General features: G+C 42.8%; 1 protein-coding gene across 3 annotated transcripts in view; it reads left to right on the top strand.

Annotated features, from left to right (window-relative positions):
* Positions 1 to 14,699, top strand: part of rsu1 (Ras suppressor protein 1) — a 95,687-nt gene that overhangs the window by 52,196 nt on the left and 28,792 nt on the right. For all 3 annotated transcript variants that reach the window (XM_076721409.1, XM_076721410.1, XM_076721411.1), the window contains exon 8: positions 2,056 to 2,188. In XM_076721409.1, the coding sequence (XP_076577524.1) occupies positions 2,056 to 2,188 (133 nt within the window). The remainder of the gene's footprint in view (positions 1 to 2,055; positions 2,189 to 14,699) is intronic.

The following is a 14,699-nucleotide window of genomic DNA, read 5'->3' as shown; positions in this document are numbered from 1 at the left end:
TCATTTTGGAAATTTTGTGTTTTAAACTGAACTGGCAGGGTGTTGTCATAGCAATTTACTCCACACAATCTTGTTCTACATATTCCACTAGAATATTACCAGCTGAATTTAGACATAGGTATTCATTAGTTCTTCCGCGATTTACTTTCATTGGGAGTAATTAGTTATGTAACTTTACACTTGCAGTTGCAAGTTTGAGCTATAAAACTTTATTTTTTGATGATGGAGAAGGGCAAGTCAGTCGGTGAGCCAGAAATGGGATCAGCAAGTGCTGCTGACCCGTGGAAGTTAAGTTTTTCTGGGGTGGTTTTTGCCTTTCTGTTCACTATGTCTATTTCGGTTTTATTTGCTTTGTGTTTGTCTTATCCAGTGTGCCTTCAGTTTTATACAGTTCAGACAATATTCATCACTGAATTTAAAATGTTAATCTTTGTAGCAGCGTATGTGATACATTCTTCCTCCTGTTCTGCTGATCCATCAACTCTTGGACCAAAATGGCATGGGTGCGTCATAGTCTCCATGCCTGCAGCAGCTGCTGTCAGGCCAGCTGTGACAGCTCCTATGGCAAGCTCTCTCAGGTGGGGGGAAAAATCAGGAATTAGGCCAGCATTTGCAAACTTTGCCACTGAACGGAAAAGTTTAGAGAGGCCTATCTTCTCTCAGGATGTTGTGTGTACAATCCAGGGTGGTAGGGCTCTGTCTACTAGAGTGTGTTAAACAGCCAAATAAATGGTGTGTAGAGAGGGGACTGGATCCTGCTGCGTGTCCCTTGCCTCATGTGCTTTTATTATCTCATCACAGGGGGTTTGGTGACAGATTGGTGTTTAGCTACCATCTGACAATCTGACAAAGCATTTTCTGAAAGGCATGCAGAAATGCAGGCCAGTGTCACACTCCCTTGCCCCTTAGTAGGATTTAACGCAGATTTACTTTGGCCTCTGATGTCTGCTAAAAGGGGTGGTGACTTATGTGCTCTTACTGTGGCTCTGTCATGTCTTAGGGCCTAAGGAGAAGGCAGCCCAGGTGTTCTCCAGCATTAACATCACCCGCTCCTTAAGGTCAAGGGTGATAACAATGGATGTTTTTTTCCCCGGCCTAGTGCATGAGCTGTCCTGCTTTGTTGCACAGTCTCTGGGGCTTCCTCTGTCTGCACAGCACCTATCGCACTGGCTGTGTGAGGCTGCGGATTAACATTTGTCACTGCCAAGCAGCTGCGTGAGGGATAAACCCACTAGCAAAAGTCTTTGAGTCTGTGCCTCTACCCATAAAAACAGTACAGAAGTAGATAGATGCCAAAAAATGGCCAAATAATAATAAAAATGAACTACAATGTTCATGGAGAAAATGTGTGTGAGAGGTGGAAGCTGTTAGCTGCTGCTCCCAGCCATGACTGCTGCCATCTGCAAACTGCTGCAAATTCGGTTGGAGTCCAGTTTAGCTTTAAAGAGATGTAACCCATGATGTACAGTACATCAGGCCACACCTTGAAAAGTTCGATAGACAATTGCAGACAAATAATACGTGATAGTTTTGTTCGCTGTCATCTAAATATGCTGTGTGGTAGGGAAGGCATGGCCTATGTCAGTCAAACCAAAACAACGAACAGAGAAGCCCAGATTTCAACAGTCACAGAGGGAGTATGACTTGCACTGCAGAGGAGTCAAGACACCATTACTCAAAATCTCATATATATATGTGTGTGTGTGTGTGTGTGTGTGTGTGTGTCACACACACGCACACATATATGTATGTATATGTATATATATATATGACCTTTAAGTTAACAAATTGCATTTCCTCATGCTTATATCTACACGGTCAGTAGTTCAATCCCTTATCAAGCACAATAAATCTGTGACGTCAGCATTACAACTGCTGGAAGGCACTTATCCTGGGATTTCTGTGATACTACCCAGTTGCCAACAGATCAGACTGTTATTACACTGAGTAGATTCAGTTGTGAATGTGTGTAACTGTGTGAATTTGAACAGGGCAGTATTACACATATTAACAGGTGATGAGGCATGATCAGTTCAATTGTCTCTTTGTCTGCAGGTAATTTGGATCTGACTGGTCCCAAGCAGGTGTTCAAAGCAGAGAATAATCCCTGGGTCACTCCCATTGCAGACCAGTTCCAGCTGGGCGTCTCCCATGTTTTTGAATATGTTCGGTCAGAGACCTATAAGTAGTAAGTGATAACACTCACTCACTCACTCACTCACTCACTCACTCACTCACTCACTCACACACACACACACACACACACACACACACACACACACACACACACACACACACACACACTCACTCACTCACTCACTCACTCACTCACTCACTCTTTAAAGTAGAACACTTCCATCATCCTATGGTTTACATCTAATTTTATATTTGTTCTTAAATTCATTCTTCGAGTGACGAGAAAAGTCTTTCCATAAAGTCAGACTCTGTTTTGAATCATTCTTCGACAGTTTGTTGTGCTTGTATAAGTATCTTCAGAGCATTCATTTTAAAGCTCATTTATGGTATCCATAGTCAGATAGAATTTTCTGAATGATTCTTTCTCTAATTAGGACTATTCACAATGTTGATTTGATCTTCTGCCTTTAAGTATTAATATTGGAGTGTAGATATCACTTCATGCTATCTGAAAGACCACCTATGTCATGAAGTGCGAGCAGAGAGGACCTCTGTCGTTCTGTACAATATCAGCATGGATATTCTATTTCGTAAATAAATTAGGTTTATTCACTCAATGGATTTAGTTGCAGATCTACTTGAATGAGTGAGTTAAATGAGTGAGTCGTGTTTCAAACATTTTAAGTCTGAGCTATAACATTGTCAAGTTATCTTTAACTTCTTGGAGTTTGAAGTTTGCAGTTTCCCCACTTGAAAGGGATTGATTTGTCTACCTGAGGTTGAACAGGGTTCCACTCAATGACCAAACAGTTGCTGCGTTTTTCCTTCTTTTATTTTGCAGTTGGCAGTTAAGTTTGGCAGCACCTTTGTTTCATTTGCTATACATTTTTTTTTACCATTAGCTGTTAGTTTGGGTTATAGTACATCGTGAATAGGTGAAAAACCTTTGAACAAAAACACAAAGAAAAAGTACACACATTATTGTAACAATACAAACAGTATCAAAAATTTACATGTCTCTGTAACACTTCAAATAATAAACCCAATGTGCTATTTTACCTAATTTATACATTTAATCACAAAAACTGCAAATAAATGTGATACTTATTACTGTTTTAACTTTAGGTTAGCATCATTTATCAAATCGAATTTTACTGCATTTTAGGAGAAGGATTTTTAAATAGTTTTATCAAAATTTTATCATATTTATACTTTTTCTTTTAACTTATTTATAGTCAAAGTCAAAAACTTAGACAAAGACAAGTGCAACTGCAACCACTTGTAAAAGCTGGTTGGTGTCTAGTAGTTGATATTTTAACTATGTGTAGGGGAATTACGTCATTAAACCTTTGTGTGTTAATGTTGTGTGTTAATGTTTGCGTTAAAATAGAAAGGGGCACCAACCTTAATCGGATCAGAAGTATTATATTTATTCTTTTTTTTAATGCTTATTTAATAATAATTAATGAATTAATGGTAGATCAGTCTCATCATCTGAAGCGTAAGGTCTCAATACAGTGATCATCTATTTCCAGCTCAAAGGGACAGGTCTGGCAACAGCTTAAGTGAAAAGTATTATTTATTTGCCATAATAATGAGAATGGACATCAATAATGAATAATAGGATGAATTATATGGATTATATGATGTAATACAAACAACTGAATGAAGAAGCTGTAACAGGATAATAAAATTAATCAGTTTGGCAATAGTTAGAAGTAGTTTTGAAGAGAATGAGGACGCGAACCGAATTAATGACTAAGCAAGTCTAATGACAATTGAGATTGGCATAGCCTACGACACCAACTCTTATCAAATGTAGCATGGAAGATGCCTACTTCTGTGCCAGTGGTGCTCCAATGACAGACTGTCCGAAACTGACCCAAATGGACCCCGGCTGTCACTCGTTCCGATCTGCACTGTGGTGCAACGGGAAGAACCAGTTGAGCCAACGGTGTTGAGAGCCAACATTGGACAGAGATATTTCAGGGGCTGTGTTGGTAACAGAAGAGGAGTGGCGCTTTCGGTGGCTATTTGACCCAGACAAATAGGTTGAGGCTGGCTGCGGGATTTTGGTCCAAAGAAGTTGATGATCGTATGGCAAAACTTCGGCATCAGTAATAAAGTTGAAAATACTTCTGATGGCCGGTTGAAAATATCTACAAAAATATTATTTCGTAATTGCCTTAATGGTTAATGGCATTTGCAGACATTGTAATTCTTGTGATGGATGCAGTTCTGCCTCCTTTTTTGCCCCCCCTAGTAGAGAATAAAAAGTTAAAATTTGGTGGGGAAGCCTCAATGAGAACAACAGGTGCATCGGTGCCAAGCCACGTCTCTGTAAGGAGAATACCATCTAGCTTTTTGTCTAAAATTAAATCGTTTATGATAAAAGATTTGTTTTCACGAAATCCTTCTTCAGGACCTCAGACTGCTGGTATTTCACGTCGTTGAGGACCAGTGTGGAGGCCGGGCTGTGCTGTGCACACAGCTGAAGAGCGGCGGATGCAACCTCCATGACGCGGGCTCCAGGGTGGCAGAAGGTCGAGCCACCGAGCACTGCCATGTGCCTGACCATGGAGGTCCCCACCACCAGCACCGAGGGGCGAGTGCGCTGCATCACTGGCTCCCTGGAGGTGCGGCGGGGGCGAGATGGAGCCTGCTGGGGTCACGACATGGTTGCTCTGGGCCGAGCTGGGGGGGAGGAACCATGCTGGACTGGCGGATCCCACTTCCTGGGCTGGTGAGAGCCACGGGCAGCTGGGTGGACAGGTCCTGGCAGCGAGCTGGACCGGGCACCGACGGGAGGGAAATCCTGCAGGCTCAAGATGTCGAACCTGTTGTCCAGTGGCAGCTCTGGAGGTGGTGGAGGAGGAGATGGCCGAGCTCCAGCGCCCCGGTGCACCACCGACCAGGGTTCCCTCGGCCTGAGTGGAGTTGAGCTTACTGGACCCTCCACCCCATCCTCCCCAGTGAAGCACTGCGACTCCGCAGGGCGAAGGCAGGAAGTGGAAGGTGGTGATGCCTTGAGCTTGGCTCCCTGTCGGTGCCAGCGGGACTCACCCAGTGCTGGTGCCAGAGTTCCGGTGGTGATCGAGCCGGTCCGCGGCAGGGTGGTGTTGTTCATGGCCGCCATGTACCGGTCACCAGCGCCAGATGCCCTCAGGTAGGTGATAAGTTTCGCCCGGGCCGTGGCAACAGTGGAGAAGTCCAGGAGGTTCTTGTCCCTCTGCTTGAGGTCGGCCCGCAGACCAGAGATGCTCTCCCGTAGTTTCGAGAGGGCGGGAAGGCAGGACTCACACACCGCCATCGTACCTGTAGCCGGTGATGTCTCTCAGTAATCCACAGATTGATAACATGTCGACAAAAACGGACTGATAACATCGACAAAGGTCCAGCAGATCCACTGCAGGAAAGATTTTAGGTCCAAAACACGATAATAATCCACGGACAGATGTTTTCTCAGCCAGCGGTGTGCCTCCGTTTGTCCTTACAACTTCCGCAAACCAAACAAACAGCATGCACAGAGGCTCCAGTACCTTTTCCCAGGTGGCAGTAGGCTGAAAAGGCTGTGTGAGGGATGGATTGAGTCAACTACGATGCCGAGGGAAGGGAGTTGGGCATCAATGATCTTTCCAGCTGTATTCACTATGCGCTGCAGAATCTTGTGGTTTGAGGCAGTGCAGTTCCCCATACCACATAATGATGCAGCTGGTTACGATTCTTTCAATGGCGCCTTGGTAGAAAGGGACATGATGGGTGCCGGGGCTCTTGCTATCTTTCATTTGCGGAGCAAACAGAGACACTGCTGGGCTCTCTTGATCAGTGATGCAGTGTTGTTTGTCCAGGAGAGATTCTTGAAGATATGTACACACAGTAGAACCGTTGATGGTCAGTAGGGGATGCTGGGTGTGGGTTCATCCAGAAGTCAATAACAATCTCCTTTGCTTTCCCCACATTTAGAGAGAGATGTTATCTTTGCACCACATGGCCAATTGGTTTCCCTCGTTCTTGTAGTTAGTCTCATCATTGTTGCATCATACGCTAATTTTTTGAGCTCTTTGGTGCTGTAGTGTGGTGCACAGTTCTGGGTCAGCAGGGTAAAGAGCAGGGGACTGAGCACACAACCTTGGTTTTTCTAAACAGAGAAGGAAAAATAATGCCTTTCCTGTTTCCCACAGAAGAGCTAATGATGACTTTGGGGAATCATTTATTTCGAGAACAGGTGCCCCTTTTTAATACAATTGTCAAACTCAGGGTGTCATATGTTAAAGTGCCATCGGGAGATGGGTATGTGCAGACTGGTTATATTCGTTGTGTTCCATTCCAAGTGCTACAGGGGCATTAGAGTTAGCTGGCAGGCTGCAGCTGGCAGTCTTCCAACTCCACCGTGCGGACAGAGACATGGAACTTTCCAACAAAACTAAAGGTGGAGGAATCTGTTTCTACATCAACAGTTGTTGGTGCAACGTGACAGTGATCCAACAGGACTGTTTTCCTGACCTGGAATCTTTTGTCATTAACTGTAAGCCTTTTTATTCACCCCGTGAGTTTGCTTCATTCATTCTGGTCAGCGTTTACATCCCGCCGCAGGCCAACGTGGTAGCATGCTCGCCGACCAGATAGTGTGTGTGGAGCGGACCAACCCCGACTCTTTAGTTATTGTCCTTGGTGATTTTAACAAAGGTAACTTCACTCACGAACTCCCTAAATACAGACAGTTTATTAAATGCCCGACCAGTGAAGAGAATATTCTGGATCACTGTTACACCACCGTCAGGGATGCTTATCACGCCGTCCCCCGTGCTGCACTGGGCCACTCTGACCACGTCATGGTCCACCTGATTCCTGCGTACAGGCAGAAACTAAAGCTCTGCAAACCTGTAGTGAGGACATCAAGGAAGTGGACCAGTGAGGCTGTGGAGGATCTCCAGGCGTGTTTTGGACTGACTGGGATGTGTTCAGGACTGCTACCAACAGTCTGGATGAGAACATGGAGGCTGTGACGTCCTACATCAGCTTCTGTGAGGACTGCTGTGTTCCATCACGCACCAGGGTGAGTTACAACAATGACAAACCCAGGAGTAGGGACAAAGACAGATTCAAAGAGGCGAAATACAAGTTTAGCAAGGGGGTGCAAGAGGCTAAACGACTGTACTCTGAGAAGCACCAACACCAGTTCTCAGCTAACGACTGTGCCTCTGTCTGCAAAGGGCTCAAGCAGATCACCAACTACAGGCCTAAATCCCCCCCATACAACAACCGACATCTAGCCTATGACCTGAACGAGTTGTACTGCCGCTTTGAAAGACAAATGGACAGTCCAGCAACCATCCCCCACGACACCTCCCAACAGCTCCAGCTCCAGTCATCTCCACCAATGCCCACCTTAAAGGTCCCCCCCCCCCCCCAAACTCTTCAGAAGACAGAACCCCCGGAAAGTAGATGGACCAGATTCTGTCTCCCCATCCTCCTTGAAGCACTACGCTGATCAGCTGTCTCCAGTGTTCACAGACATGTTTATCACCTCACTGGAGGCATGTCACATGCCAGCTTGCTTCAAGTCCTCAACCATCATCCCTGTTCCCAAGAAGCCAAGGACCACAGGACTTAATGACTTCAGACCCATCACCCTGACCTCTGTGGTCATGAAGTCCTTTGAACACCTTGTGCTCTCACACCTCAAGGACATCACCAACCCTCTCCTGGACCCCTTGCAGTTTGCCTACAGAGCCAACAGGTCTGTAGACGATGCAGTCAACTTGGCCCTCCACTTCATCCTCCAGCACCTGGACTCCGCAGGAACCTACGCCAGGATCCTGTTTGTGGATTTCAGCTCTGCTTTTAACACCATCATCCCAACTCTGCTTCACGAGAAGCTCTCCAAGTTGAGCGTGCCTGACTCCACCTGCAGGTGGATTACAGACTTCCTGTCTGACAGGAAACAGTGCGTGAAGCTGGGGAAACACGCCTCTGACTTAAAGACCATCAGCACTGGATCCCCCAGGGCTGCGTTCTTTCTCCTCTGCTCTTCTCCCTGTATACAAACAGCTGCACCTCCAGTCACCAGTCCGTCAAGCTCCTGAAGTTTCCGGATGACACCACCCTCATCGGACTCATCTCTGATGTTGACGAGTCCGTCTACAGGTGGGAGGTTGACCATCTGGTGAAATGGTGCAACCAAAACAACCTAGAGCTCAACACTCTAAAGACAGTGGAGATGGTTGTAGACCACAGGAAGAACTCAGCCTCACCTCTGCCTCTACTTGTCACACTGACTTTGCCATAACTCTATGCGTTACATTAACGCTTAGCTTGGATTTCCATGTTCTCATTTGCACCTTTGTGAACATTTGTTTTTTCGTACTGTATCACTGCCAGCTGTACTGCTCTTTGTATTCTGAATAAAAAAACAGACTGTGTATTTATATTGTTGTATGTTGTACTTCTTTAATAGCTTACTTTTAGTGGATGTGTCATACACCAACTTCACCAAAACAAATTCCTCGTATGTGTAAAATCGTACTCGGCAATAAAGCTTTTTCTGATTTCTGGTTCTTCTGATTTCTGAGGTACTGATAGGATGGATCTTTGAGTCTGAAATATTAGATATGATTGAAAGGACAGCATTGTTGGTGAGGGATAAGAGGTGTTGTAGCCCACAATTCAGGGATTGTTTATCGATTTTCAGAAAAATAGCCTCCTTCACTCCTCTTTCAATCGATCTTTCCTCCCTATTCGAAACTTGTGCATTATCCTCAAATGAGTGTCCCATATCTTTCACGTGTAGGGTAAACTGCTGGGTCTTGACCTGAGGAGTTTTTTGGTTATTGGTTGCTTAGTTTCCCCTGTGCAAGTCGGTGCATTCCCCACTGAATTGGACTGCATACACTAGATTGCTTTTCTTGTGTTTGGATGGCCAATCGTTCAGGCGGAGCCATTTCTGTCTTGAGTGTTGCTGCCTAGGGTGTTGCTGGGTATCAATAACTCAAAGGTGTGGAGTTTGTTGAATATCCTCGTTTGTGTTTCTTAGATGTTCCAGACATATGTCACGACGGTGCCGAATGCAGCACTAAGGCTGAATAAGACAGTGATCTGATTGAATAAGAGAGTGATCTGAAAAGTAGTATTTAAACCAACTTATTGCAGTTCCCTTAATGCCAATTAAGTGTTCCAGTCTTTGCAACAGGACACCATGGTCAATGGTGTTGAATACAGCACTAAGATCTAATAAGACTAGAACAGAGACAAGTCCTTTGTCTGATGCAATTAGAAGGTCATTTGTAACTTTAACCAGTGCTGTCTCTGTGCTATGATCCAGTCTAAATCCTGACTGTAAATCCACAAATAATTGTTGTGTAGAAAGTCACACAGCTGATTAGCAACTGCTTTCTCAAGACTTTTTGAGAGAAAGGGGAGGTTAGATATAGGTCTTAAGTTGGCTAAAACCCCTGGATCAAGTGTCATACGCAATGAACCTGTAGCACTACCACAAGGTAGTCAATTTGGGAGGGACTAAAGTCTTCTGTTGTATTGAGACATGGTATTGAATTAAATGCTGATGGGATCATATCCTTAAATTTAGCTACAGCACTATCAGACAGGAGTCTAATTTGCCGACCATTCAAAATGTGTATTAAATGCAAAACATTTGCCTTGTGTTATTCATGCAAGTATTGATTAATGATCAATTAATAAAGAGGAAAGAAGGAACAAAAATCTGCAGATTTGTAAAAAGAGCAGTTTTCAACCCTGAAAACCTACAGAAAGAGAGTGAGGATCTGTGTCAAAAGCTAATCAAACATTTGCATGCGATTTGTGATGTAATACGTATGATGTATCATGGCTGATATTGTGTCAAATACATATGTGTATGTTAAAGCACAAAAATGTAAGTCTAAACAGACTTCTCTCTTCTCTCCAATGGAGAGTGTCAGAGGTAGCACTGTGAAGGCTGCCATTAATTCTTTGTTCCAGGCAGGAGATGCTGTAAATCCTCTGTGGTGAATACTTCAAACTGCTGCTCTTAGGCATGCTCTGGAACGGATCCCTGCACTGTGTGACTGTGTGTGTTAGGCCACAGCCGTATTCCATTCGGCATTATGTTTGCATTCTTCTATTTGCATTGTGTTGGAGCAAGTCTTCTATCCAAGTACACATCTTTCCAAACAAATGCAAATAGGAGTTATTCAGTCACTCAGTAACCAATGTAAGTATGCAGCAGCTGACAGTGCACTGGTCACAGGTTGAACTCTTCAAAATCCTAAAAGTATTCATTAAAAATGATAGGTACTGTCATAATGTCATGTTGCAACCAATTATAAACAGGTTTTTGGATCAACATCTACATTAGAAAAAAAATTCAGTTCAACTCAATTTTGATTTATATAGCGCCAAATCACAACGGAAGTTGTCTCGGGACACTTTCCAAAAAGAGCTGGTACAGGGCATACTCTTTATCTCCAGAGACCCAACAATTCCCTCATGAGCAAGCACTTGGCGACACTGGTGAGGAAAAACTTCCTTTTAACAGGTAGAAACCTCAGGCAGAACCATGCTGTGGACAGGCAGCCATCTGCCTCGACCGGTTGGGTTAGAGAGAGAGAGGGACTGAGAGAGACAGGGAGAGACAGAGGGAAACAGAGAGAGAGACAGAAAGAGACAGACAGAAATGCAATCACAGTAACAGTGACAGCTCAAATAATAGACTCTTAACAATATGTAGTACATATAGAATAGTATATATGAATATGATATATTTATGTATGTGATATATGTAATAATACAGCACTATGGATGGAAGTATGACTAACAGTAGGAGCAGTTGCAGTGAATGTCAGGCAGAGCCATGGCAGGAGACGTAGCTATAATCCACAATCCAGGTTCAGCCATTATCCATGGGAATCTGCAAGATGACAAAGCACAAAGACTCTGGGGAAGAACCTAAGTTAGTAACATTCCTTGGTAGGATGCCTTGCGTTAAACACAGCTCTGAGTATGAGAGGAAAGTGTTAAGTCTACTTTACATGAAAGCATGCAGATGGAGAGGGAGAGAAGAACAGAGGGCCTCGATGTATCTTTTGAGGTCCCCCGACAGTCTAATCCTATAGCAGCATAACTAAGGGCCTGTCCAAGGCAAGCCTGAGCCAGCCCTAACTATAAGCTTTATCAAAAACGAAAGTGTTAAGCTTACTCTTAAATGAAGAGATGGTGTCTGCCTCCTGGACAAAGACTGGAAGATGGTTCCACAGGAGAGAAGCTTGATAGCTAAAGGCTCTGACTCCCATTCTGCTTTTGGAGACTTTAGGAACCATAAGTAAGCATGTATTTTGCGAATGCAGTGTTCTAGTTGGGTAATAAGATACTATGAGCTCTTTAAGATAAGATAAGATAGTTCCTGACTATTTATGGCTATGTAAGTAAAGAGTGGGATTTTAAATTCTATTCTGAATTTTACAGGGAGCCAGTGCAGTGGCCAATATCGGAGAAGTATGATCTCTCTTCCTCATTTTTGTCAGAACGTGTGCGGCAGCATTCTGGAGCAACTGGAGAATATTTAGCAACGAATTTGGGCAGCTTGATAGTAAGGAATTGCAGTCATTCAACCTGGAATTTATGAATACATGGACTAGTTTTTCTGCATCATTTTGAGACAGGATGTGCCTGATTTTTGCAATATTACATGGGGGAAAAAAAGGCAGTCCTTGAAATTTGTTTTACATGGGAGTTAAAGGACATATCCTGATCAAAGATAACTCCCAGATTCTTTACAGTGGTGCTGGAGGCCAGCGCAGTGGAATCCATATCTGCTATATCATCAGAAAGTGAGTTTCTAAGGTGTTTAGGGCCTAGTAATATAACTTCAGTTTTGTCCAAGTTTAGCATTAGATAATTGCAGGTCATTCAGGTCTTTATTTCCTGAAGACACGCTTGTAGTCTAGTTAACTGATTGGTTTCTTTTGGCTTTATTGATGAATATAAGTGGGTATCATCTACATAGCAATGAAAAGTGTTTCCTTATAATGTTCCCTAAAGTTAGCATATATAGGGTGAATAGAATTGGTCCAAGAACAGAACCCTGCGGAACTCCATAACTGGCTTTCAGAGTCATCACTAACATATCTAAACTGAGAGTGATCTGAAAAGTAATATTTAAACCAACTTATTGCAGTTCCCTTGATGCCAATTAGGTGTTCCAGTCTCTGCAACAGGACACCATGGTCAATGGTCTTGAATACAGCACTAAGATCTAATAAGACTAGTACAGAGAGTAAGTCCTTTGTCTGATGCATTTAGAAGGTCATTTGTAACTTTAACCAGTGCTGTCTCTGTTCTATGGTGCACTCTAAATCCTGACTGTAAATCCACAAGTAATTGTTGTGTAGAAAGTCACACAGCTGATTAGCAACTGCTTTCTTAAGACTTTTTGAGAGAAAGGGGAGGTTAGATATAGATCTACAATTGGCCAAAAGCCCTGGATCAAGAGTAGGCTTTTTAAGTAGAGGTTTTATTACAGCTACAGTACTTCAAGGAACTGTGGTATATAACCTGTTGATAAAGACAGATTAACCATATCTAATGAAGAATACCCATTTAAGACTAAAACCTTTGTAAGCAGATTAATTGGAATGGGGTCTAAAATACAGGTTGATGATTTTGATGATGAAATTCTTGAAAGATAAGATTAAAACAGTTTCTATGGTTTCTGTGTTTGAAATTAGATTAGTACTTATTGAGGGGTGCAGGTGATGAATTCTGTCTCTAACTGTAAGAATTTTATCATTCGAAGACTGAGGTTCTTTGGAATATGTAGGACATTGTTAAAAACTTTATGACTCTCTGGTGCCATCTGCAATTTTCTATGCAGTGGTCTGCTGGGGCTGTGGAAGCTCTGAGAGGGACAGGAAAAGACTTAATAAACTGGTCAGGTGAGCTCAGCTCTGTCCTGGACTGCCCTCTGGACACCGTTGAGGAGGTGGGTGAGAGGAGGATGTTAGCCAGGCTGACATTGATCGCGGACAACCCATCCTGCCCCCTGCATGAGACAGTACCCCCTACTATTTAAGCAGCTCCTTCAATAACAGACTGCTGCATCCAGCCTGTAAGAAAGAATGCTTCCGCAGGTCCTTCATCCCAACAGCTGCTATTTAACTCCAGCATCATGTAATGTATCACTGTGTAGATGCTGTCCTTCTCAATTCTACATCATAAACCCACTTTTGTTTTTGCACTGCTGCTGCTCACATTATCCATTTCATCTGGTTCATTTTCTAAGTTGAATATTTCTCTCAACTGTGCAATAACACTATTTATTATCCATATTGGCACCAGTACTTTTTTAAACAGTATATATTGTGCATACACTGTACATGGACCTAGTATTTCTCAAGTGCAATATAGCACGTCATTAGTTAGTGTTCTGATATGAATATTAGCAACAGTACTTTTTTTCATGGCATTTACTATTTCTTTATAATCTGTACAAATGTACATATACATAGTTGTTTTTCCTATTCTGTACCTTGTATACTTTTTTATTTTGTTGACCTCTTTTTGCCAGTGTGCTCGCTCTTTGTAATACTTGCTGGCTATAATGACTAAATTTCCCTGGTGTACGATCAATAAAGTCTTATCTTATTAAAGAAGATCATGAAGTCATTCCTGCTGTGGGCTAAAGGAATACAGGGTTCAATGGAATTATGGCTCTCTGTCAGCCTGGCTACAGTGCTGAAGAGAAACCTGGGATTGTTCTTATTTTCCTCTATTAGTGAAGAGTAATAAGCTGCTCTAGCACTGCACAGGGCTTTCCTATGTTTTAAGAATGTCTTGCTGAGCGAAAACAAAATGTGGAACCCTATTTTCTTTCTACTTTTCATGAAGTTTGCTTTAAGTTGCAGGGTTGGGGGGGTATACCATGGAGCTAACTTCCTCAGTTTTTTATCTTTCTTTTATCTTTTGTAGAGGGGCAACAGAGTCATTGTCATATGCAATGAACTTGTAGCACTATCAACCAGGTAGTCAATTTGGGAGGGACTAAAGTCCTCTTTTGTCTTGAGACATAGTATTGTATTAAATGTTGATGGGATCATATCCATAAATTTAGCTAGAGCACTATCAAACAGAAATCTGGTGTAGGAATTTTTGCCCACTGGCGGGTAGTCTGGTAATATGAATTCAAAAGTTATGAAATGATGGTCCAATAAAAGAGGATGCCATATGTCAGAAAAAGATCGAAAGTATCGTTAAAACCGTGAGTAGGTTTGTGTACGTTCTGAGGCAAGCCAACTGCGTTTAATAATGAGATAAACACAGTACTAAGGCTGTCATTATTAACCTTGACATGTAGATGAAAATCACTTACAATAATTACCTTATCTGTTTTAAGGACTAAACCTGATAGAAACTCAGAGAACTCAGATATAAATCCGGAATAAGGACCAGTAGAGTGGTACACTATAACCATAATAGCCAAATAAAACTGGCTGCACTGTTTTCCAGGTTTGATGTGAAAGACTAAGAACAAGTCTTTCAAATTAGTTGTAATTGAGTTTAGGTTTAGGACT

Source organism: Chaetodon auriga, chromosome 21 (genome assembly GCF_051107435.1).
Source record: "Chaetodon auriga isolate fChaAug3 chromosome 21, fChaAug3.hap1, whole genome shotgun sequence".
NCBI classification, from domain to species: domain Eukaryota; kingdom Metazoa; phylum Chordata; class Actinopteri; order Chaetodontiformes; family Chaetodontidae; genus Chaetodon; species Chaetodon auriga.
This window is presented reverse-complemented; position numbering and strand designations above follow the sequence as displayed.